Source organism: Malus sylvestris, chromosome 5 (genome assembly GCF_916048215.2).
Source record: "Malus sylvestris chromosome 5, drMalSylv7.2, whole genome shotgun sequence".
Classification (NCBI taxonomy): domain Eukaryota; kingdom Viridiplantae; phylum Streptophyta; class Magnoliopsida; order Rosales; family Rosaceae; genus Malus; species Malus sylvestris.
In genome coordinates, this window is record NC_062264.1 from 6,408,904 (window position 1) to 6,433,956 (window position 25,053).

Below are 25,053 nucleotides of genomic sequence, written 5' to 3' on the forward strand. Positions count from 1 at the left end.
TGGCAACTCCTAGTGGAAGGACATGTAGAGTGGGATGTAGTGGGTTGGCCATCCACACATTGAATGACTCATAATATTATAACACTCCCCATTGGATGGCCATAAGTCTTCAATTGACTCGTTAAAACCTTGATCTGTTTTTGGATGCTCCCCCTGATGAGTAGTAACACATTTGTTGTACTTATTGACTTTCCACATACAATTTTTTGAACTGGGTTGGAGGGCTTTCTGCTAGACTTGCATCAAATGTCTGAATTTACTCCTTTTATCTAGAGCATAATTTAATTCAAGGGTGGTGGACACTTGATCTTGAATTGGACTTGTGATTTCTTCAAGGACTTTCGAGGATTAATCTTGAATGAAATTGGATCATGAGGAGCTTCTCGTGGCAAGTGATCTTCGGCTTTGTCGGGGATTAATCAACACGTGTTTGTTGTGCTTGTCTCCACATGCTTCAATATATCATTTTTACTTGCCTTACCTGTTCCCCTAGCATAAGTGATATTTTCACTGGTTTTCCCTCATGCATGTGTGGCATCTTCTCTTGTAGTATTTGTCCCCTAATGCAGGAGTGGAATGCAACCCTTGCATTTGGATGGTTCATCACTTCTTGGTGACTAGAGACCTAGCTCCATCAACAGTTGAAGATGGCTACTCGAAAGCAGTACTAGGTAAGCAATCAGGAAAGTTTCCAGGCAATCGGCTCCTTAACGGAAGGTTGATTGCAAGTTCTGACTGATCTTTCTTTATCCTTGTCTTGCAGGTAAGAACAAGGACAAAGGAAAGGATAGAGAGATTGCATGATATGAGATACTCTTGCTCTGATATGACTTGTTTTGAAGAGGTATTCTTGGAGAGAAAGAAAACTGAGTATGTTGAGAGGTTTGGTTGCAGATGCATTTTCAGCAATGAGAAAGAGTTAGGAGTTTTGGATGCGTGCCTTGCCATGAAGGATGAAGGTCGACATATATAGGGATTTCCCCAATAGCAGGCAGTGGTGTGGATGTGGCTTTGTCATCCACGCTTATCGGCAACAGTGTTGTAGTTGGAATAGTGAAATTCACACGTTTTCAACTTTATCAGAGATTTTTGACAAAGTTGCACGTGATATCCAAAAGCTAAGATTGCGTTTGAGAAATGTTGATGAACTTTATCTTGAAAATCTGGCTTTTAACATTCAGAGAGCGGTGTCTCTTCGATTTTTGAACAGGTGACCCTGTTGCCTCTTCTTTAATAAATATATCAATTTTGTTCAGATACACTCAGAAAGTTGTTGCCTACAGAAATTTCCTCTTCTTGCACTTCTGAGATTTTATCTGACCTCTTTTTTTCTTCATCATTTCTGAAAAATGGCTTGCCCATCTAACATTTGCTTAGATTTGAGTCTTAGGACTAATATAGGCGAGCCGTGTCAGGATAATATATGGCGCATGTCTTTCTTATCTTCAAATGGTCATCTTATGGTTAAGGACTATGTGATGAAGAATGACCTAACCGCTACAGTGGTAGCTAGAAATCTTCTCACTCCCAAGGATAACAGAATCCTTTCAAACCGGTCTGATGAGTTGGCCGTTCAAGACTCTTTGGATCTCAGTATTCAGTGTGCAGCTCTGTTTCTAATATGGGTCAACGCCTACTTGCTCGAACTCACCAAGTTGAATCATTGATGGCTAAGGTGACAAGTCTTAAATAAGAGATTAGAAGGGCTCAAGCACAAGAATAGAGTGTTACACATGCTTGCAAATAATTACTCGACGAGCATGAAAAGAAAGCTCAGCCAGCTACTGGAATCCGAAGGTCGAACTCAAAATGACAATCAGGGGTTCAAGTCTTTATTCCAAAGACACCCATTGTCTTAACCGTCTGGAGTTTCACCAAGTACTGAGGCTCCAAATAATCAACCTCCGGTGCCTCCCCCTTCTGGGGTACTTCCGAGTACTGAGGCTTCACATAAGCAACATTTGTGAAGGTTCCCTCCTGTTTGTTCATTTTAACTCATGTGTATGTACATGTCTATAATTTCTTGGAGATATTAATAGATAAGCTTTATTTCATTCAGTATATTGTGCTAAATACAATAAAGCATATACTTCACTAAGATGTGGTACTTCTGGACCAAACATCCATTAATCTTTTCCTCACGAGGATGAATGATTTTTCTTAGTGTCTAAATATTAATTAACCACTTGAGTGTTCAACTCATGATCTTCAATACATATGGTTCTTTTAATACCATAAACATCATGGATAAGATTTGTGTTGGCATATTGTTCGATCTACAGCTCGAGACAATATTTCTCTTAACACTTTATAAACTTTTTAGATTCTTTAGGAGTCTCAACCTAATATTATCGACTCTTGCAAGAGATTTTAGTATGTTACAACAATATCATAATGATAGTACTCACTAAAGTAATTTATACCATCCATTGGTATTAAGTACATATTTTATGCTTTACCTTTCTAGGGCTTTCTTCAAGCAATCTGAATCTTTCAGGGATTTTCTACACTTCAGGACACATTTTCCTTTGGAATTTATACGGAGCAATTTGCTTCCATGTATACTTGAGGGATTTACTTATGGAGATATGATGTGGGCGACTTATAACCCTGCGTATATAATTCTCTATTCATATGAACTTGTTTACAAGAGTATAATTTCAGGTTTCAATTAGTAACATTGTGTCATATTATGTGAGTGTATTGTATTACAAATGCCCATATGTTTAACATCTTTTGGCTATTTGTATTATATACATATATATAAATCCATTTTTCCACGTTCTTACAAGATTGTAATGGAATTGCCTTTCTCCATTTTTGGGAAATAATATTTCCTTTTTTCGACAAACAAAAGAACGTAACTCAATATCAATACAGCTCATTGATGAATTTAGTAGCTACTTGTAAAAACCAAAATTACCATTGGTTATCATCAATCAGTGATCCCATATTCTCATGTGCATACGCATGCATAAAAACTTTTAATTTCTTTGGGTATCCATTGCCTCTTCAAGGGCATTATACTATCTGTTTGTACCATACTTGACCAATTCCAAAACTACTGAGCACCGATCAACGTTATACCGTTAAGGACCCATAAGAGTTTCCCTCCAACCAGGAGGCCAATCACAGTGCGACACGTGTTGACATCAGAAGCCAAGCATAGCGCGACACGTGTCAATATCAAAAGCCAATCACAACACGACACGTGTCAATGTCAAAACAAAGCTTGAAACTCTCTTCTATAAAAGGAGATCATTCTCCCACAATATTTCCGAATGTCATTTGTACTAAATCATTCACTACTACTCACTAAAGGAAAGCTTGAACCTATGTATTTGTGTAAACCCTTCACAATTAATGAGAACTCCTCTACTCCGTGGACATAGCCAATCTGGGTGAACCACGTACATCTTGTGTTTGCTTCCCTATCCCTATTTATTTACATACTTATCCACACTAGTGATCGGAGCAATATAGCGAAGGTCACAAACTTAACATTTTCTGTTGTACTAAAGTCCTCACTGATTTTGTGCATCAACATTTGACGTCGTCTGTGGGAAACGACCCGAAAAACTATGTCGGTTCTCTTTCATTTTTTCACCTCCGCCGTGAATTTGCAAAATTTGCAAAAACCCCAAGAAACCCAATATTTTATCTCTCACTTTGCTATCCTCTTACCAAAAAAAAAAAAAAAAAAAAATCACAAAAACCAAGAACACCACTCTCTCTAAAAATCCTAAGATTCTCTCTCTAAGCTGCTACATTTATAGCTGCTTTATTCACCCATTTTCTTCTTGCTGGGTCTCTGTAGTTTCCACTGCAGAGCAAAACCCAGATTTTAGTTTTCGGATCCAAGCTTTGGAATAATGGTGGTTGAGCTTCAGTAGTCGATGAACTTCTCCATTTTCTCGGCAAACAAGCAGAAAAGTCATCTGCTTTTTGTTTCCCTTTGTCTCTGGATCTGAAACTCTTTGTTTGGATCTGAAATTCCCTTTCCCTCTCTCTCCTTAATCTCTCTTTGAAAGTGAAATTCAGTCCCTCATTGGCCAATGGAGTGAACAACTCCGCCTACTCGCCCCAACTGCAATTCAAGGCTCTGGAGCTCTGCCTCAGCATCTCGCTCGACAGGGTCTCCTCAACCCAGCTCGCCAACGACCCGCCCATTTCGAACTCGTTCTTGGCCACCATCAAACGGTCCCAAGCCAACCAGCGCAGGCAGCACGAAAATTACCACCTATACCACCAGCTCTCGCAGCAGTCCTCGCTCTCTGCCATTAAAGTGGAGCTCCAGCACCTGATTCTGTCGATTCTCGACGACCCTGTCGTCAGTCGGGTTTTCGCTGAAGCGAGGTTTCGGAGCTCAGAAATAAAGCTTGCAATTTTACTCCATTTTCCTCATCTTCTGATATACCCACGCTCCAGAGGCCACCATCATTTGTTTCTCTGCAACTTAGCTGAGTACCCAGGCCCTGGTCGCCCGACCTGAACTGTTTTAACTGACGGGGACTAGAATTCGAGGAGAATAGGAGAAATTCTCGGGAGAAACAGAGGGCGGAATCTTTTGCTTGTGGGCATATTCGCTCACGACGTACTCAAGAGCTTCGTGGAGGCTTTGGAGAAAAGAGACGACGGCGTTTTGCCGGCAGACCTGTCTGGGTTGTCTGTAATTTCAGCTGAAAACGATGTCTCAAAGTTTATCACCGCGGATAGCGATGAAGGATCGGTGAATTTGAGGTTCGGAGAGGTGGGTCGGGTCGCAAAGTAGAGTTTGGGGCCTGAGATTGTTCTGAACATTGGGGGACTACTGAAGCTGTTTACCATCCCACTACAAGGTCCCAGCAGCAACCAGGCCGAAAGCAAAAGCAGAAAACAGAATAATAAAAGCAAAAAGCAAAAGCAGAAGAGAGAGGTGCGGTGGAAAAGAGAACAACAAAAGCAAAAAAGAGAGGTGCAAGCTGTCACCAATGAGTTCTATTCGTCGATTCAAGCGAGGCAAGCTTCAAAGTTGCAGAGAAAACACAACAGCAAAAGAGAGAGGTGTGGTGGAAAAGAGAAAAGTAAAAGCAAAAGCAGAAAACAAAAGAGGATAAAAAGAAGCAGACATAATTGCGGTGGTGATGGCATGCAGAAAAGGGAATTATGGGCGCGACCCATTGAGCTGAGGGTTGGATATATTTTTGAATGATGTAATTTATTTTTCTTATCTTTCGAAGACATCTGTATAAACCCTATCAGAGAGTAATAATAATAAAAAAAACAAAAAAAAATATAAAAAAAAACGACAAGCCCAAAATAATGGGCTAGAATGTTATATGGAGGGCGAAAGCCCATATGCCCAAAAGAGCCAGGCTCTATGGCTCCAAAATTATTCGGCACTCTACCGTTATTATCATCAACCAGGTGATCAAAAGTACGCCCAGTACTACAAAAAATTATTCGGCACTCTATCGCTATTATCACCAACCAGGTGATCAAAAGTACGCCCAGTACTTGATAGGAGCATATTTATGTGACTGAGTTAGCTTGTTCTCATGAATTTATGTTATTATTTCTTAGTTAATTATGTATTTTAAGCTATTTTCGTGTGTTTATAGGTCCATAGGCCTTATGAAGCAATAAGATGCATTTTGGTGCATTTTGGAGCAGTTTTGGGCTTGGAATGAATAGCACATGCATGGAGCAAGGTGGATGGACGAAATTGAAGACTAAAGAGGCTAGGAATGTGTTAAAGAGAAAGAAGAATTAATGTAAAAAGAACAAAGAGCTCAGCCACAAAGGGGTGTCACTCCACCATTCACCTTTCCATCATTGCCGTGCACCACCATTGCACTCCCTTTGGATTCCTATGCCATGCATCATCATCCATGTTCCCTCTATTGACTTATTTGTTGCATCATTCCACCTCCCTTTCCTTTCTCTACCATGTGCACAATCATTCATGTTCCCTAGCTGCAACACCACTCTATTTTACCCCCATGCTTTGCATCATCACTTCACTTTCACCTTTGAATCATTTCAAACACCACTCATTGCACTCAATTGCTACACCATTCCTTGTTCCCTCCATCATTTCAGATTCATGCATCATTACATTGAATCATTGCACTCAATTGCTACACCATTCCTTGTTCCCTCCATCATTTCAGATTTCATGCATCATTGCACTCAATTGCTACACCACTCCATGTTCCCCTCCATTGCCATGCACTTCCTCTATAAAAGGAAGTGTGTGTAACGTAAATTTAGTTCATACTTGGTTAGATCATTCACTCCCATTTCAACACAACCTTCATCCAAACACATCCATTCATCTTCACATCCATTCCTCCATACAAACAAACCTTCAAACACTCACCAACACCTTGTGCCGTAGCAAAGGAAGGGAAGGAAAGTGCTTGGACGTGCTTGCTGTCCAACTTGGATCGTTGGAGCGTTTAGGTGTTTTCTTTCTTTTGTTTCTAATGTTTAAATTCATTTCCTTTCGTTTTGTTGTAAATATGAGTGGCTAAACCCCTTTTGGCTAGGGGTGATTTCAAAGCCATGACTATGTGTGCAATATAATTTGATAAATTCCAGTTATAAACTCTTGAATCGTGAATGCAATTGGCTTAACTATTTGACTGATAACTTATTTGTATTTGTTAATTAAGGGTCAACGCTTAATTGGCATGCATAAATCCGTTGCTAGAATATAAGGAAGTTTCACATAATCGTTGCAAACTTATATTCACATGTAGTGAAGGTCGCTTATAAACGATCGCGTTAAGTTCAATTCCTAGCATGAGTGACATGATGTCATAGTTGCAAGTGCTTTGTCAATGCTTATGATTTTTATTAAACATAATGATCTTTGATTGTATCTCTATTATGATGTCATGTAGGGAACTTTAGAAGAATGTTTTGGGTTGTCGAATAATGTCATCCAATCCAATAAAACAAGGAAAATCTGAGAGTTAACTAGTGATGTCACGGTTAATTTGGAGCATTGTCGTTCATAATTCAATGAAGTAGTAACTGGAAATCAAGTTATTTGCATACATGTCATGTGTGGAGAAAAAGCCTCTAGCTATCCCATCCATCATCTTATTTCTCAAAATTGTTTAACAATCTGTTTAGTTTTTCATACTTGTTTGTTTGTTTCAACTTCATCCAAATCAAAACCCCCCTTTTAGTTTCTTGTTTTAAAGTGTTTCAAATCTGTTTTAGTTTGTGTTTTTAAGTGTTTTGATTCAAGTAAAAGTCAATTTTCGTCCAAAGTCATTCCTAGTGTCTAGTTTAAGTTTATTTGGTTGTTTTAAGTTGTTTTGAGTATTTTAAGTTTGCTTTGAGTCTTGTGAGTCTTGTTAAGTGTTTTTAAGTTTAGTTTTATGTTTTTGAGTCAGTTTAGAGGTTATTAGCAAGCCTTCCTAATCCCCGGTCCAGAACGATCCCTACTTATACTTGTACTACAATTGTCAAAAGAGGGTTAAATTTGTGTGTTAAGATAATTTTCACATCAGTACTCCAAAATTATTCGGCAGCCTGCCGCTATTATCACCAACTAGGTGATCAAAAGTACATCCAGTATTACCAAAATTATTTGGCAACCTGCCGCTATTATCACCAACCAGGTGATCAAAAGTACGCCAGTACTCCAAAATTATTTGGCAGCTTGCCACTATTATCACCAACCAGGTGATCAAAAGTACGCCCAATACTCCAAAACTATTCGGCAGCCTGCCGCTATTATCACCCACTAGGTGATCAAAAGTACGTCCAGTACTCCAAAATTATACATGAGCATCACTCATGTCATTCATACATAAACATTAATGAGCATCACTCATGATAATCATACATAAACATTCATGACAATCATTCATGTCAACATTCATGAGCATCATTCATGTCAACATCCATGAGCATCACTCATGTCAATCAACATAAACATTCATGAGCATCACTTATGTCAATCAGCTTTGAAAGCTTCATTTACAGAGCTCCAGCTTCGAGAGCTGCAGCTTTAAAAGCTTCATTTATAAAAGCTCCAGCTACAAAATTTCACTTTCAAAGCTTCACCTACAAAGCTTCAGTACAGGGTATACAAATACCGCCTCCGAACAACCGCCATTTTGGCCCATACATGGATTGAATTTAAAGTCGCCAGCCAACAACCTCTATTGACTGAAAACTTAGGGGGCTACACTATGTACCATATATTGGGCTTCCACAACTGGGCCACATGAAAAATGTTTGGGGGACTCTAGCCCATCATTTATGTATTAAGGAGCGATCATTTATTATATAAAAGGGACCTCACTTTCATTAGAGAACACTCATTATTCATGTACTGAAGAGCGAGCCCTTAGTCTATAAAAAGGACTCCCTCACCATCATTAGAGAACATGGTCGTTTGCTGAGCAATCGCCTCACTGCGAGCATCAACTCTAGCTTATGACTTATGTATTGAGGAGCGAGCCCTTATTCTATAAAAGGGACTCCCTCATCATCATTAGAGAGCATCGCCGCCCGCTGAGAAACCGCCTCGCCGCGAGCATTAACTCTAGCCCATCATTTATGTATTGAGGAGCGAACCCTTATTCTATAAAAGGAACTCCCTCACCTTCAACGCCACAAGCCGAGCAAACCAAGGCAACATAAGCCACAAGTAGAGCAGCCTCGCAACATGTGCTACTTCTAGTTGAGCATCATTTCAGATTGGGCACCGCCTCATATCAAGTATTTAGTTCTAGACGACATCTACTTACTTCGGCCCACACATGGACTGAATTGCAAGTCTCTAGCCAAAAGACTCTCTTGACTGAAGACTTGGGGGACTACTGTTTATACCATACTTAGGGCCTCCGTATTTAGACATCGTATAAATACTCGGGGGACTCAAGTGTAATTTGTAATAAATAAAGGGGCAAATATGTAATAAGTGAGGAGCTCTTATTCTATAAAAGGGACTCATCACCCTCACAATGGGAGAAGCCTCACATCCCTTAAATAGAGGCTCTCTCAAACTCTTTCTCTTTCTTTGGGAGCTCTCACCCTCACAATCTTCTCACAAATAGAGAAATACAATATCAGTGTGGACGTAGCCCAAACATTGGAGTGAACACATCTTGTGTTCTTTACTTTCTTGCAGATTCATGGTCGGATTTACGTTGTTCCAAGACCCCTTCGGTTTTGTGCATCAACAATATCTCTTCCAGAATAGTCATAATTTAGAGAATGTGGATCATAACCTCCTCTGGAGTGTTATAGAGCTTGGATTTTAATCTCCACTTTTGGGAGTTGAATCATTGGGAATCTATACGTCTATCATGCTTCATGCATAAGACATCAACATTCCCATGTCCGCGGATTGTCCTTTCTGGGACGTGTATCCATGTGGCGACTGTCATGCTTCTGACATGCAACAATTATGCTTCGGGAATGCAATAATTCAGTAGTGCCATATTCTTTTTTTTAATGCTTGAACATTTTGAGTCTGAGAGTTTGCCACGCTTCAAGTGTGCAACAGATAACTCATTTACTGCCTCATTATTTTGTCTAACAGGGACATCAATTCTTGTAGGTACATTTGCAGCAAGTATATGTGATGTTATCACTTTCGTTGCATCATTAAATGCATTTGGCATTTGACTTGCATATCGTTGCATCATTTAATCATTCTCACTTTGTTTTTATATTGATTGATTCATAAATCAAAATAAGACAAATTCTCTTCGTTTTTCTGGAACGGTCTTTTCTCATCATTATTCTAGAATGATATTTTCTCCCCTTAACGGCGGGAAAACTGTCTTATCAAAATCATAGTTTTCAAACCGCATGGTAAACATATCCCCAATCAAGGGTTCCAAATGTTGAATGATAGATGGTGGATCAAATTCAACATAAATTCCCAGTTTGTATTGATGCCTTATTTTAGTACGTTGTGGTAGTACTACATGCACATAGATAATATAACAAAAAACTCGTAAATGTTAATGTTTGGCTGGTGCCCAAACACGAGTTGTACTGAGAAATATTGATGGTTGGCAACTGATCTCAACCGAACTTAATAATGAATTATGTAAAATGGTATTTACCCATCTTGCAATTTCTTTTTCATGACTAGAGCGCAGGTAATCAATTTCATCAGCTTAATAAATGCTTATGCTAAATTATTTTGAGTATGAACATGAGGAACATGGTGTTCAACATCAATGCCCAATGACATGCAATAATCATCAAAACTTCGAGATGTAAACTCTCCAGCGAATATGCATTATATCATCATTTACATAAATCAAGGAACTTCTGGTCCTTATTTAATAGCCTATGAATTGGGATTCTCATGACCTTCATTACAATTAAGTTGTGGTACTTCAGCTCTTCAAACTTAAGGTACTCATCAAGGAACTTCATGTCCAATCTTGAGGATCTAGGGACTTCATTCCTGATCTTTTTGCATGATAGAACTTCAGGTTTAATCATTTTATGTGATGATGATCAAGAAACTTCAGGTTCTGATTTGATCAAGAAACTTTGGGTCTAGTATGTACTCATCGTAACAAAAATAAGTACAATAAATAAATTAAAGCAATAGGCGGTAATTCCAGCCATGGTAAATAAATTGCTTTTAAGTAAATAAAGCTTGTGACATGGGCTTTGATTCAGCACCATTCACATAAATATCAAAGCTTTAAAGAAAAGGGTAATAATTCTACCCACTGTAAATAAACAAAACTTGTGATAGGGCTTTAAACCAACACCATGCACATAAATATGCCAAAACAGAAAATGCAATGATTAAGTCCTCATCTTTTGTTTTTTGTTTTTTCTTAGTCTGCCACTTTCTTTTGTTTGATTCATTTTATTTTTATTTTTATTTCACAGTTCTGAAGTCATTTTGGTTACTCAGGAAATAATAGTAATAATAAGTTTCAATTGGTGTTCCTCCTTCGTGAGTTTTGAAAAAGTCAAAACGGTTCTCATAAGTTTTGGAGTCAAGTGTGTCTGCAACCTATGAGAAGATCAAACCTTTAGATTTAGCTCAAATTTTAGTATGATATGGATAAGAGGATACCGAACAACTTTCGTGAAGAAACAATTTCGATCTGAGATACCGAAATAGAGTTTTGGTACTCATAAGGTGCTTGTCCAATTTTCTGCGGAAATTGGAAACTGGTTTGGCATTTCAGGCATCTGCGATGATCGCACCGTTGGAATTTTCTGCAAATTTGATATGTTGTAGGTACTGGGCGGACGAACAACGTTGAAGAAGAAAATATTTCAATCCGAGTTCTGCAAGTTGAAGTTCCGAGGCTGTTTACATGGCTATCAGATTCTCTACGAATTTTGAGTCTGTACTCTTTTGCTTCTGTAAAGGATGATATATAGTCATACAACAATATATATATATATATATATATATATATATATTTGCTTCAAGAAAATCAGTAGTACAAAGATTTTAGGATGAAATGAAATGATTTTCTTATTTGTGAGATTCCAGGCGACAGAGGTGAACATGATTTGTGGCATTGTGCTTTCCACTGACACGAGAGCTTCTCGTACTGATAACGTGTTTTAAAATTGACGGTGTGTGCAGTGGAAGACGGTGTGTGCAGTAGAATAAATAAAAAAGACACAAAATTTACGAGGTTCATTTACAGTCAGTGTGACTAGAGTACGTCCTCGGGGCAGTACTGATGCTTTCATTTATAATCTGAAATAATAAGATTACAAAAATAACTCTCTCTATTCTCTCCTCCCTTTTTCCTCTCTCTGCCACGAGCCTTCTGGCTTCTCTCTTCCGTTCTTCTCTTATTTTTATTCTCTTCGTATCTCCTTTGATTTATAGGTAAAGCAGGAGCACCAAAAGCAAGCAGTGGCAGCTCCTTGTGGAAGGACATGTAGAGTGAGATGAGTGGGATGTAGTGGGTTGGCCATCCACACATTGAATGGCTCATAATATTATAACGTTTGGGTATTTGTGTCCCATTATTTTTGTCTGTGAATCATTCATAATACCATATTTTGCGATTTTCTTATCTAGAACACTGTAGCATTACTATTGATTAACTAAGGTTAAAATAGTAATTTCAGCATAAATTCACTTATTGGGTTGTTACTTTCATTTGTTATTTTTCATAACAAATTAAATGTCAACTAGCACACGTTTAGGCTTGTGAAAGAAGGTTAGTACATAAGTAATGAGGTAAGTTATCAATCGAAAAAACACAGATATTTGATCGCGGATTTCTAAATACAACCCACTTTATTTAATTTCATAACTTAGTAAACATATGAAAAGTTAAGAACCAGAGGAATGTTCACGTAACCAAAACATAAGAATGAAGGACTCGTAGAACTTATAAACATTGTTAATATCAATTCTGGCTTTATTTTCAAGTGGTCGATTATGAATTTAATGGGAAACTCATACTTTTCTAATTTAATGTGTTAGTAAACACCTGAGAAAATTAAAGAAGAGAAATAATTTTTCACGCGTATTTTGATAAACACGTGAAACGCAAGAGCTAAAATGTACTTATTTGGTATGACAATAAGGATAAGGGTGTATGAGAATGAATGAATATGAGATAAACAAACCTTTATATTTATTCTCATTCTTTATGATTTATGTATGTCATATCCAAAATCATTGGCACCAACTTATATATAATAATACTTGTACTAAGAGCAGGAAATTTGGGCTAAACCACTCAATGAACATGTCATAATAATTTGGTTTTGAACTCGTAATTTTAAAAAACAAAACACTAAGGCCTCGTTTTGCACACCGTATAAGACCATCGGATAGTATTAATAATACGAAACGAATGTTTGGTGAGCTTCGTATTAAATAAGCACCGGATTATTTAATCCGGCCCCACTTATTTTATACCCCTCCCACCCGCTTATGAATCCCGTCCAAAACCTCTGTATTATTTAGTCAGGTGAGATTTCTCTTGTTCACTTCGTTCCTCTCTCGCATGACTCTCCTTCAACTATCTCACCCGCCTGCTCTCTCTCGTCTGGATCTCAAGTTCATCTTTGTCATCTTCTTTTTTTCTTTCTGTTCCTACCTCCTCCCTCCTCCCTCCTCCTTCACACACACACACACCTCCCACCTCCTCCGTTCGCCTTCGATCTCTGACAGAACAACAATACTTCCGTGGATTGAAGGAGGAAGATGATGATTCAAATTTTCCGATCTAGGCTCCAACGAGAAGGACGAGGAGGAGGAAGGGAGCTGGGCTCCGACAAGGAAGGGAGCTAGGCTCCGATGATAAATTTTGGTTTATTAGCATTGAAAATATTTAATTTCTGGGAATTTTTTTTTTTTTTTTTGGTTGGTGAATCGATGTGGGTTTTGGGAGATTTGAAGAAATGAGGAAGTGGGTTCATATGGGAGGGTGGGAATTGATGTGTGGGGAAGATGGTGTAGATAGGAAGACACGACTGGGAACTGGGAAGAGATCTGGGTTTTTTTCTCTTCCTTTTTTATTTTTATTTGTTAATTTTTGTCTGTGTAATGATGTTTAATTTTTTTTTTCTCACTTGTTTTTCTTCCTTTTTTTTTTTTCATTTTAACAACACTTATCCTGTGAAATTATTTAAAAAATTTATTATAGTCCGACCTATTATCCGATGTATAAATTAATCCGATGCAACACCAAACGCCCGATTAATTTAGTCAGTCCTATCCGACGATTATTTATCCTATCCGATTGAAATAGTCAGTACAGTCCGAGCTGCCAAACGAGGCCTAAGAACTTTTTAGGCCTAATATATCATACCTACAAATATCACCGATATTATTCCTCACTCCTAATCCTAAATAAGACAAAAAATCCAATTGACAATAAACATTCAAAAACAGCAGTTTCTTGCTTCTTCTGTTTTCCTCCACCAAATCGATCTCCTCTCTCTCATTCCTCTCTCTCGACCTTGTCTGCAATTGCCTGCCGCTGCTAGCCCTTTCTTCTTCACTTCGCATTCCCTGAATTTCACAATTCCCAAGTTCGTCTCGGCGAGAGGAGTTAATCGCAAACACTGAAAGCGAAGAACAGAAAAGGATGTTAAGAGGGAAGAAGATGAAGCAGCGCTTCACCTTCTTCTTCTTCTCCTCTTGAGATTCATGGCCGCTTCTCAGCACCGCTGCGTTTTTGGTACTCTCTCTTTCTCTCTCGTTCATTCATTCATCCTCTCTTTGTTTTGCTATGAAATCTTGCGGCTTCGATTTTGATTCGAAATCAATTGCAACGAGTTCAATTGAGTCCGAATGCCATTTCTTAAGGGTTATGCAGAAATTGGGTTGAAATTTTATATGGGTAATTTCTGATGTTATTTTTTCTGTGGTTGAATTATTTGTGATGCTATTTTTTCTGTGGTTGAATTATTTGTGATGCAGTGGGGAATATACCTTACGATGCCACTGAGGAACAGCTTGTAGAAATCTGCCAGGAGGTTGGTCCTGTTGTATCTTTCAGGTCAGTCAGTTGGCTCCCATCCCAATCACAAACTTTACAATTTTACATAAACCCTAAAATTTAACTCTAATTCTGCTTTATGTTTTACTTAGAGACTGATTTATCAGTATTCCGAAGAAAAAACAATATAATTTAATCACAAATTTACAATTTTACGAACCCTCTTCTTCCTGTCCATTTCAATTTTAATTTTGCTGTTACGTTTCACTTAGAGACCGATTTGTCGTTGTTCAGAAGAAAAAACCAACATAATCTTTACCTTGCATACTTTAGATGCAGTTGAATTTCAAAGGATGTTCAATAGGTTGTCCTTCTTATGCTAGTGAAGCTATATGCTCTAGGATGTTAAATACGTTATAACTGTCTACAGTTTTTAAAGTGAGTTTAGAGGCGAAGTTGTATTAGCTAGCTATTTTCGTGTAGCTGATGTTACAATATTTTTTAGGTTGTGAAGTAAGTGTACTGCATGGCAAGTAGCCAAACTTAAGTAGCCGAATATTTTTAATATATTTTTCTATGCAACCTTTTTTTTCTTTCAGACTAGTTATTGATAGAGAGACTGGGAAACCAAAAGGTTATGGGTTTTGCGAATACAAGGATGAAGAGACTGCTCTAAGTGCTCGTCGCAATCTTCAGGGTTATGAAATCAATGGCCGGCAATTACGAGTTGATTTTGCTGAAAATGACAAAGGCACTGACAGAAGTCGAGAACAGGTGAATAGGAGATTTTTAGCTGCAGTGTTATCCCATTTTCTTTGCTTTTCTAAATTTCTTGAAGTCATTTAATTAGCACCACTGTAGTCTTTTTCCTTTTACTGTCCCCACTCTATTATTAGAAGTGGCTTTACCAAGCTAGAAGGATATTTTGTAGGTTCTAAATTCTTGGATGACCAGTCTGACCTGGATTGTCCAACACTTTGTTTACTTGACCATTGGTTTGAAATTAACAGTATCTAAAAGGGCTGGACTACACTTATATTTTGGCTGTTTTCTTTGGTTTGTCTGACTTATTTTAGTCGGTTAATCTGTTTCAAGATTGTTTGCACTCTATATCCCTCCTTTTTTTAAATGTTCTGTATTCTTTTGAGATCAGTCATAGTACTGTTTCCTTGGAAATGTGGCCAATAAACCAAACGAGTGACATAAATCATCTTAGTAGTGACAGTTGAATAGGGGGTTATGCCAGGATTGCGTATGTATTAGTGCGTATAAATGTTGGTTTTATTGTAAGCTTAAGGTAATTTTTTTCTCCATTTGCAGGGTCGTGGTGGACCAGGACTGACTGCTAATGTTGGTTAGTTTTCTTCTCTTTTTTCTTGTTCTTGTTTACTGAGTTATTATTTGATTTAAGAGAAGTCTGAATTGTGCTATCTTTTTCTTTTGGTTACATTATAGACCCCCAAAAACTAGGGGGACCATCTGTTCATGCAGAATCTCTTCAACATCAGCCAATTGGTCTCCATATTGCTATTACTGCAGCTACCGTCATGGCAGGAGCTCTAGGTGGTGCTCAGGCTGGTTTGCAGTCAGCTCAAAGTGGCTTGCAGAATCAATTGGCACCACCAAATGATCCCTTGACACTTCATCTGGCCAAAATGTCTAGGGGTCAGTTGAATCAAATTATGGCGGAACTCAGGGTTAGAAATTGAAGAAGCTTATTTCTTTATTTTGGATCCATCTTGGTATGTTTCTCATACTTTTTCTAATTATAGGTAATGGCTATACAAAACAAGGAACTAGCTCGTCAACTATTGCTTGCAAGGCCACAGTTGCCAAAAGCCCTCTTCCAGGTGAATATTGACTATTTGTATTAGTGTTTTTGTGGTACAAATTTCAATCAGTAAATTTCTTTTTTGATACTACCCTTTTGTTAAAGCTTTTATGCATTATTCTTTTGTAAATACGTAATTTTGTTTGAGAGGTTTTCCTGATGTTTGACCATAAACTTCCCGGAAGAGTAGATTTGATTGAGCTGTATATTTCTGGTTTCCTTGTCTAGGGAGGTCCTTCAGACATGCTTTCTACAGAAGGTGAAGTTGTTTGAATAATTAGTTGTAAAAAGGAGACAAATTGTTGTGTCAAATTGGGACTCTCTTTACTAAATGAAGCATATTGGAATGACCACCGTGTGTAGGCTTTGCGTTATTCGTTTGTTACATTTACCTTATTCTCATTTTGGATGATGTTTTAATAGCTCCGTTCCCTATTGCCCCCCCCCCCCCCCCTCTCTCCCGGCGCCTCGGCACATGTTAACAGCTCACCAATTGATATTGGTTGATTAGATGGAGGACAGAGCAGGGACACGAAAGTTTAAGTTCTCTTTTAGAACATACCATTAAGCATGGAGTAAAAGCTGTTTACATTGCAGTTATGAGCATATAACATCCGCATTCATCTGCATTGAGTATCTATGTCTTGAAGTAGAAGCGTTCTTGTTTCCCTGTCATGCTTTTGGTTACCTGCTAATGATCTAGATGATTCCCACTGGAAATTGAAGGGCCAACATACTCCATAACCTTTTCCGCTTGTGCTTTTGTGCTGTTTCTTTTGCTAAATTGTTATAGTGTTGATATCTTAACTTTGTTTTCAGGCACAAGTAATGCTTGGAATGGTGAGCCCACAAATGGTTCGTTTCTCCACCTGGAACTGTTGTCATATCAATATTGTTAAGTACTTGTGCTTAATTAACTTATTAATGGTAAGACTTTGACTTTCCCTTTTCAGTTGCAGATGCCAAATATCAGGCAATCTTCAGGTCATACCTCACAGCCTCCATTCAACGAGGCCTTGCAGTCTGGGTTGGTGCCCAATGTGCAAGAAGGCCAATTTTCTGCTGTACCTCAAAATCCATTGGTTAGAAGCCAGTTTTCTGCACCCCAACAGCAACCCACGCACCCTCGAATGCCACTTCCACAACATGCAAACCACCATGTTTTGCAACAGGCCTCATTGCTGGGGCAATCTGGAGTTCCAACACTTCCTCCCATACACCCTCAGTCTTCAAGTGGTTTGTCCATTCGACCCCAAACTCAGCTTACAAATTCTTCTAGTTCAAACCAGAAAATGCAGCCTTCTTTACTACAGCACCCGGGTCAGGTTGGACGTGCAAATTTTGGCCTTAACACTCATATGGTTAATCCAATTGCTACTGTACAGCATTCTTCTTTACCTCGTCCTGTGTCTGAAGCCAGTTTCCAGGTGCCATATTTTATAGTACTTGTGATAATTTCGATTTTGATGTCTACGTTTGATTGAAAAAGAGGATTGGTTGCAAAGACGGATAGAATACTTAGTTAAGCTGAACAGAAACTTTATGTTTGTTGTGTTGTATTTTAGTTGACTTTTATAAAATTTCTGGATGAAGGTTTGTGTTTACAAAATTTAGAGGACTAGGGTGTGAAAAAATTATCTGACCTCCATCGTTTTGTGCTTTTAGTTAGCTTTTTAGTTTTTGTCATTGTTTGTGTTATCTAACTTTGCTTTATTTGTTACAGCCTGGCTCTTCAATGTCTTCGGGAATCAACAGGGACAGATCCTTTCAAATGGTTAATGATTCTGTAGAATCAGTTAAGCGTTCTTCAAAGCTAATGAAATTGGATGATGGAAGGGGTAGCTCTTTGTCAAGAGTGGGTCTTAATGTGCCTAATGCCAATGGGTCTGTATTGCCCCATGCTTTGCCTGCGAAACCTGTTCATAAGTCAGAAGAAGTACAGCACTCTGAGAAACAGATTTCTCAGGTAATATCTTCCCTGGTGATTACTTTATTCCAGTTTATTTTTCATATTTTTGCAGCTAGTTTGGTCTTGAAACTGGAAAATTTTGTGTGAAAAGAAAAGTTGTCTTGCTGCTCAGTGACACTGATTTTTTTGGTATCATGAATTGCTGGCACAAATTTTTATTAAGATTATGTTGAGGCCTGTGCCTCCATCTGAAAAGTATTAACCAATTGGCATTAGGTGGAGTCCTAAAATCTTATACATTGAAATATAAGCCTTAGAATACCTGATGTGAGAATTGATATGCTCAACACATCCCCTCACATGTGCGCTCACATGAATTTATATTCTCCCTTATATTGTGATGTGGAGCATGTTTTACAAAATTAGGCCTGAAACCTAACGAACTGCTTGTTCTGATATCTTGTTGCTTCTACAGTATCTAATAGAAAAACCAAGTGCAAAGGCATATGATTTTTATGAATTGAAATGTTAGATAGACAGAAAACAATGTGGGACTTTATATTCTCAGCCAATTGGGGAAAAGTTTTGTGACATTCCCCATATCTTTGTAGCTTAAGCATTACAAAATTCTCTCTGATAAAGGGGCTAATTTTCTCTTAACTAGTGGATGGAGGTTCGGAAAAGAAAGTCATTTGGATACTGAACTATTGGTTTAAATCATCTGTAGTGATTAATCAACACCTCAAAGGATTTTACTTGTGGGTTCTTGATGAACCAGCGGATATAACATAAAGACTTGGAAGGAATTTAGAAGTGATTTAATGATGCAAGAGCCAACTTTTTAGTATGATAGGATTTTACTTGTGGGTTCTTGATGAACCAGCGTATATAACATAAATACTTAGAAGGAATTTAGAAGTGATTTAATGATGCAAGAGCCAATTTTTTAGTATGATAAATAAGCTCATCCAAGTGCCAGGCACTACATGATTGAGTGCTTGTTTGTTACCTGGAATTAATGTAATTTACACTTGTATTCTAGGTCTATTTTGGATTCCTACGTTAGTTGTCTTTGACCCTCTTTATGTTACATGATCAATGTCTTAGGTGTCATCAATTCTGCGCTTTAGAATTCCTAAGCATATTAATTTGGGTGTTTCAATGAGCCATATACCATTGTAGAATGGAGCAGAATAATGGATAAGTTTCGTTTTGGTGCCTAGGATCAGTCCATATTATAGACCTAAGATGTTCCTTGGAAGATGCAGATGGATAGAGGAGGAAGGTGAGAGGGATAGGAAGTTGGGTTTTGTGAATGTAGTAACAGGCTCTTCTGACATTGATAATGCAGGTGCTAAGAATAAGTTCGGGGTATGGAGATTTGCTTGGTGTTACACAGGGGCCAGCAATTAATAGGGAGTGAGAGTATTTCTTGAATTAGTATAAAGAGGTTGAGGTGAGGATTGAAAGGTCGTCTTGAGAGTTTAGAAATTCACATTTTTGTGCTTTTCTGGAATTTTAGCTTTTTTAAAAGTTGTTCCAAAAGAATGTTTAGAATGCTAGCACATATTAACAGTATCTAACATGTGCCTAGAGTTTGTGCTTCGGTCATATGTGAATGCATGTATTTTCAGTTTCCTGTTTTAGTTTTGAAGCATTTTGTGAGATGGTTGCTCCAGAATCTTGATGCAATTTACTATATAGTATGCAGTTAATTTTTTCACTGTTTGTATGATGAAGTTCATTAAAATAAACTTTGTTCTTCTCGAAAAACAACCGGATAAGAGATACTGCTCCAATTTTCCATTTGATCTGGAGTATCTGACATCATGGTTAATCTTTCTCAGTCTGAGCTTCACCCTGGGGTGGAGTCTGCTCTACTACAACAAGTTTTGAGCCTAACACCGGAAAAACTGAGTTCATTGTCTCCGGAACAGCAACAAGAAGTAATAAAGCTCCAACAGTTGCTTCGGCGAGATCAGATTCAGCCATCGTAGCAGAGTCATAAATGGCAGTTTTGATGCAGCAAGTTGTTACATGTGCAGGCACCAACTTGCTTGCTAGAGCAACAAAAGGCATGGTATTGATTCAATCGATTTTGATTGTTTGTAACAGTATGTTCACGTAAGGAGTCGATTCAGAGGATCTGCAGTGCAGGAGTACTACCATATTCGTGTAGCCTACACAAGCTTGTGTTCTAATCTAGTCAGTAAATTAGTTAGAATAGAAAAATTTTGTTTGTATCGCAACATTGAAATTTACGTTCCCTCAGCTAAAATTTGTTGCTTCACTTTTGACAATCCTTTGCTCCAAACGTTATGTACTTTGCTCGAGGTTTATTCAGATACTACAAAAATTTCTCGTGGACGTATCGTTTCGTCTATGAAAGCTTCATGGATCGCTTCATCATCTGTATCGTCACTTGGTTTCTCCTCAGTTGTTTTGTTATTTACAGTTACTTGGAAGTATTGAGGGTGTATGACTCGATGCCCGGCGAACAAGGAATAAGAACATTTACAAATTTGCTTGCAGGGTGGTCGATTATGTTTTATTTTCCCAACAATTTGTATTTAAAGGTTGTGGTCAATATTTGTATTTGAATAAATCTGATATTTTGCGTTTGAAGATCATTAGACCGCCGAGATGCATAATCGTTGTGATGATGCATTACACATCATGCTCAGTTTTGGGAAAGGGATTCAAATTTGGTTTAGGGGGTTGGGTAAAACGCTGTTTAACCAACTGGCCTAACGTATGCAATGAAAATATTGTACTAATAATATATTTTTGTATGAAGTGGGGGATTATCTTGGTGAATAAGATTTTCTTTCTCAACTCATTGCGTCATAGGTTTAAACCCTCTTTCCTTCCTGTAGTGTAGATTATTCTATCATTCGTCGCAAAAAAAAAAAAAAAAAAAGTATACTCTAGGATGAAAATGTCCCAAAATAGTCTTTAAAAGCATCTACAATCATATCGAGTGTGGCGAGTTAGATCTCTAAAAAGAGTAGCCATCAAGATTAAACACACAAATTGAGCATCAACCTTGAATTTTGTTGCAGCACACCAACTAGATAAGTTTGTGCAGACAGCATCACCAATCTCATCTTTCTTTCACATACTTCTCCAAAGCTTCTCCCACTTCTACCGTCATTCCACGCCTTCCTCTTGATTTTTAATCGTAATTTTTGGCCGGCGTTAGTTTGTGATGAATTTGTTGAAAAAGTAGGGTCTAATTGCTATATTAATCACCCATAAAATTCATAATTATCATACAGATTAGATACAAAATTTAAAACACGCACATGATCAACCAAATGTTAAATGAAGATGACATAATGAATTAGAAAAATCTGAAAATTGATTGAGGCAAGTGTTAGAGGTTTTTTCCTTGACATAATTTTACGCCATACTACGGTGCTCGTGGTTGATCGGTAATTGTCTCCGAGAATACAACGAATTATTAGTACAACTGGGTTGACTAATCACTATATATGGCCATTACAAAACTCATAACCACGTATGGAAATTAATTTTGTCGGGGAGTAGTTGTTACTAATGTTAAGTCCTCCAAACATATATTGCGACTTACTAAGTAATTTGACAATGCTTGGATAAACTCCCTTGCATGTAAAATATTATTTTTTGAAAGTTCCCTAACCTTTTAATACCTTAAATAACTAATTGTAAGAAATAATTTAAAACCGTCTTCCGACCAACTAACCAAGACATATTTCTTAGGAAACTTAGCTAATTTGATCACTTGTTGGGTTTTGGTTGCACTTTTGATCCCTCTCCCACAAAATTAGTCTTTTGATCAAATTTGCATGTGAAGAGTCCATACTACCCTTCATTAATCAGAAAGGGGGAAAAGAGCAGTGACGCCCAAACGAAACCCAATGGCAATCCTCTTTTCGACGTTAAACCTCCACTCAAATAACAACATTACAAGGACGTCATAACTACAGTGCAATTACTCCACAATGACACTCCAACGATACTCCTTTTATGATTATAAACCAACTCTACCACAACAACAATGTGATGATACCCCAATGATACTCCACTGATATACCCTATTTTATGATTTCGGAACCCCACTATCACAATAATTCATTCAAGAACCCCTTCCTTCTTCTTTCCACAACCACCACAACCAAATTTCAAATCGAAAAATCAAATAATGAGCTAAAGCAAGATGAGAGAGAGATTACTACAAACATGATCCGCATTCTCTATTAATCACAAGAATTAGAAACACACAAAACCGGTATTCTATACTACATGTGCCATAAGATCCAGATAACTAAATCAATCATACAATTTGTTTATACCATATTTAGGGTCTCGTATTTAGACCTCGTATAAATACTCAGGGGACTTAAATGTAATTATGTAATAAAGGAAGGGGCAAATATGTAATTAGGGGAGGAGCCCTTATTCTATAAAAGGGCCTTCTCACCCTCACAAACCCTAAGTCTCTCATATCTAGAGCAAAGCTCTCACACTCTCTCCCTCACAAATACTCTCAGAGAAATACAATCAGTGTGGACGTAGCCCAAACCTTGGGATGAACCACGATACATCTTATGTCATTTACATTTCATGCAGATTCACGGTCGGATTTACGTTGTTCCAAGACCTCCGGTTTTGTGCATCAACACAATTTATATGCACTAAATACCAAACACGAAAACATGTATAATTCTCTACCCCCCAAAGGAATATTCGTATCCAACAATTTTATACAGACATGCTTACACTGGCTTGGATGAGAGAGAGAGAGAGAGAGAGAGGTGGAGCAATCGAAAGCTTACTCCACTACTTTACGGTGTGCCAAATGTTCTTCACCTTTTCAAATTTGATTCTCAAGGCGGAGCAACTAAAGGAATGGATCTGAAAATGGATTTAAGAGTGTTGGTAGGGTGTTGCCGCGTTTTTTTTGTGGTTTTTGATCAATGAAGGGCATGTTGACTGTCAAACAGATCAATGAAAGGCAGTATGGATTTTTCAGAGGCAAACTTGATCAAAAGAGAAATTTTGTGGGAGAGGTATCAAAAGTGAAACCAAATACCAAAAAGGGGATAAAGTAGCAAATTTTCATATTTCTTATCTCTTTCTAAAAACAAATTACATTTTTTCTTCTTAAACATATATCAGGTCTCAAGCATAGCTTAAGTCGTTCCCACAATTCATTCTAATCTGAAAGTCACAACTTCGATAATGGCACATGATTGGTCCCATAAGACTTTAAATTAAATATTTATGAAGGCTCATGGCCTAGAAATGAAGAATGCCATGATGGCCTAAAGAAGATCTTCGAGTGGAAAATCTATAATTGGCAAGGACCAAGGTCTGGAGAGTAATTGATATCCAATCCAAGGCAATCAAGGTCCATGATTCACCAAAGAAGAAGAGTTCACGGTCTTTTTAAAGAGGTATGGAGGAGATCAACACATGGAGAAGTTCACAAAGGCAAGGATCGAGTTCAATCAATCCATAAAGGAATGAATACTACAAAATGAGTTGATTTAGTGGACATCATATCCCAAGATTAGAGTGGTCGCGGAAGGAAGGTTTTTCAAATGAGCAAGACTCACGGGCCAAACAAATGGCCAGTCCAGGGCCAATGTTGCTCTATAAATTAAATATGTAAATTCAAGAGAAGGGAAGGGACACCTGACCAAACACACAACTTATCATTCTATTTTCTCTTCAATTTCTGTCCTAGCATTCGTAGGCCTAGTCTAGATTACTTTTATGCAATTTACTTCCCCCACTTGTCCTTCAATTTCTTTACGTTATGCAATTTAATTAACTCATTGTTATCACAATTATCTTTTTTATTGCAATTTATTCAAGCACTCATCTTCCAATTCTCTATTTTACGCACTTTACTTTCTGTCTTGTATTCTTCAATTTTATTTAATCACAAAGCACCTCTATTTTCTATGCACTCGTTCATCATTTAATTTATTTTCTTGCAAGTAGATTAATTTTACATTTATTTTCAATTCCTTTTACTTTCTCACTCGATATATAAAGAACCTAGACCGAGAAGAGAGATTTCTTGCTCAACCGTTCAATTGTTTGATTAGAATCCCATCGAAGGTGCAAACACAAATCATGCTCACGTCTTTTCTTCGTTGGCCATTTTTAACCACGTGGTGGCATGCCCGCGCATTCCTACCAAAGAAGGACAAAATATTCTTCTAGGTCGCCCGGACCAACTAAAAAGAGGGAAACACTTGGGAAATGCGAAATGGGTCAAAGATATATCAAAGAAGTCCTCATTACGTGCTTTGACATGTTATGTGCTTTTGCTCTGATGGAGCTGAAAATACACATTATTATCGTATGGATAGAGGTGAATTCGAATGGATCGGATTGAAAACAACGTTTCTCCGTATTAAATTTTCAAATTGTTGTAGGCCTATTTGATTGAACGATCTAGGGTTTAGAGAGAGAGAGGGGTTCGGCAATATTGAGAGAGAAGAGAGATTGATTTAATTGTGAGGTGTGTTTGATTCACTCCATTGTGCCTTTACTTATAGTAGTAGGAAGGGTAAAACCTTTCCCTTTAGGATTACAATATTTAATAGGTAATCTAATCCTAATAGGAATATAAGATACTTTCCCAGATTCCCTAAGATTTACACAATCACATTCCTATTTTAAATATGACTGCAACACTTCCCCTTGAGTATGTAAATACTCAACAAACCATCGCATTAGATCTTCAGCAGATAAGGTAGAATAGTTGATGAAGTCATCGGCACAACCGGTGATCGTGAGTCTCAAATTTAAGTGACGTATGCATTTGTAGTAAAACTTACAAAACCTCGCTACGGTAAAATCCAAGGCATGGGGAAAACCCATAGACTAAGGAGAAAAGTGAT

At 37.8% G+C, this 25,053-nt stretch overlaps 1 protein-coding gene across 3 annotated transcripts; it reads left to right on the forward strand.

The window, feature by feature from the left end:
- Positions 1-13,813: 13,813 nt before the first annotated feature.
- On the forward strand, positions 13,814-20,548 carry LOC126623628 (cleavage stimulating factor 64-like). 3 transcript variants are annotated; one of them, XM_050292581.1, is made up of 10 exons: positions 13,814-14,153; positions 14,396-14,474; positions 15,014-15,188; positions 15,735-15,768; positions 15,870-16,111; positions 16,187-16,264; positions 17,065-17,100; positions 17,199-17,672; positions 17,969-18,211; positions 19,506-19,877. In XM_050292581.1, the coding sequence occupies exons 1-10, from the start codon at positions 14,123-14,125 to the stop codon at positions 19,575-19,577; spliced, it is 1,464 nt and encodes a 487-aa protein (XP_050148538.1). In that variant the 5' UTR covers positions 13,814-14,122; the 3' UTR covers positions 19,578-19,877. The 3 variants fall into 3 exon arrangements, with proteins under 3 accessions (XP_050148538.1, XP_050148537.1, XP_050148536.1); XM_050292580.1 differs by lacking the exon at positions 19,506-19,877 and adding an exon at positions 20,002-20,548 and having other exon boundaries at positions 13,815-14,153; positions 17,205-17,672; XM_050292579.1 differs by lacking the exon at positions 19,506-19,877 and adding an exon at positions 20,002-20,548 and having other exon boundaries at positions 13,816-14,153.
- Positions 20,549-25,053: the final 4,505 nt, after the last annotated feature.

What these genes read in the sequence shown, in the direction of transcription:
- LOC126623628 (XM_050292579.1), top strand. Translation starts at nt 14,123, where the DNA reads ATGGCCGCTTCTCAGCACCGCTGCGTTTTTG. An exon ending in TCAGCACCGCTGCGTTTTTG is followed by an intron (nt 14,154 to 14,395) that starts GTACTCTCTCTT and finishes TTTGTGATGCAG; the next exon opens with TGGGGAATATACCTTACGAT. An exon ending in CTGACAGAAGTCGAGAACAG is followed by an intron (nt 15,189 to 15,734) that starts GTGAATAGGAGA and finishes CTCCATTTGCAG; the next exon opens with GGTCGTGGTGGACCAGGACT.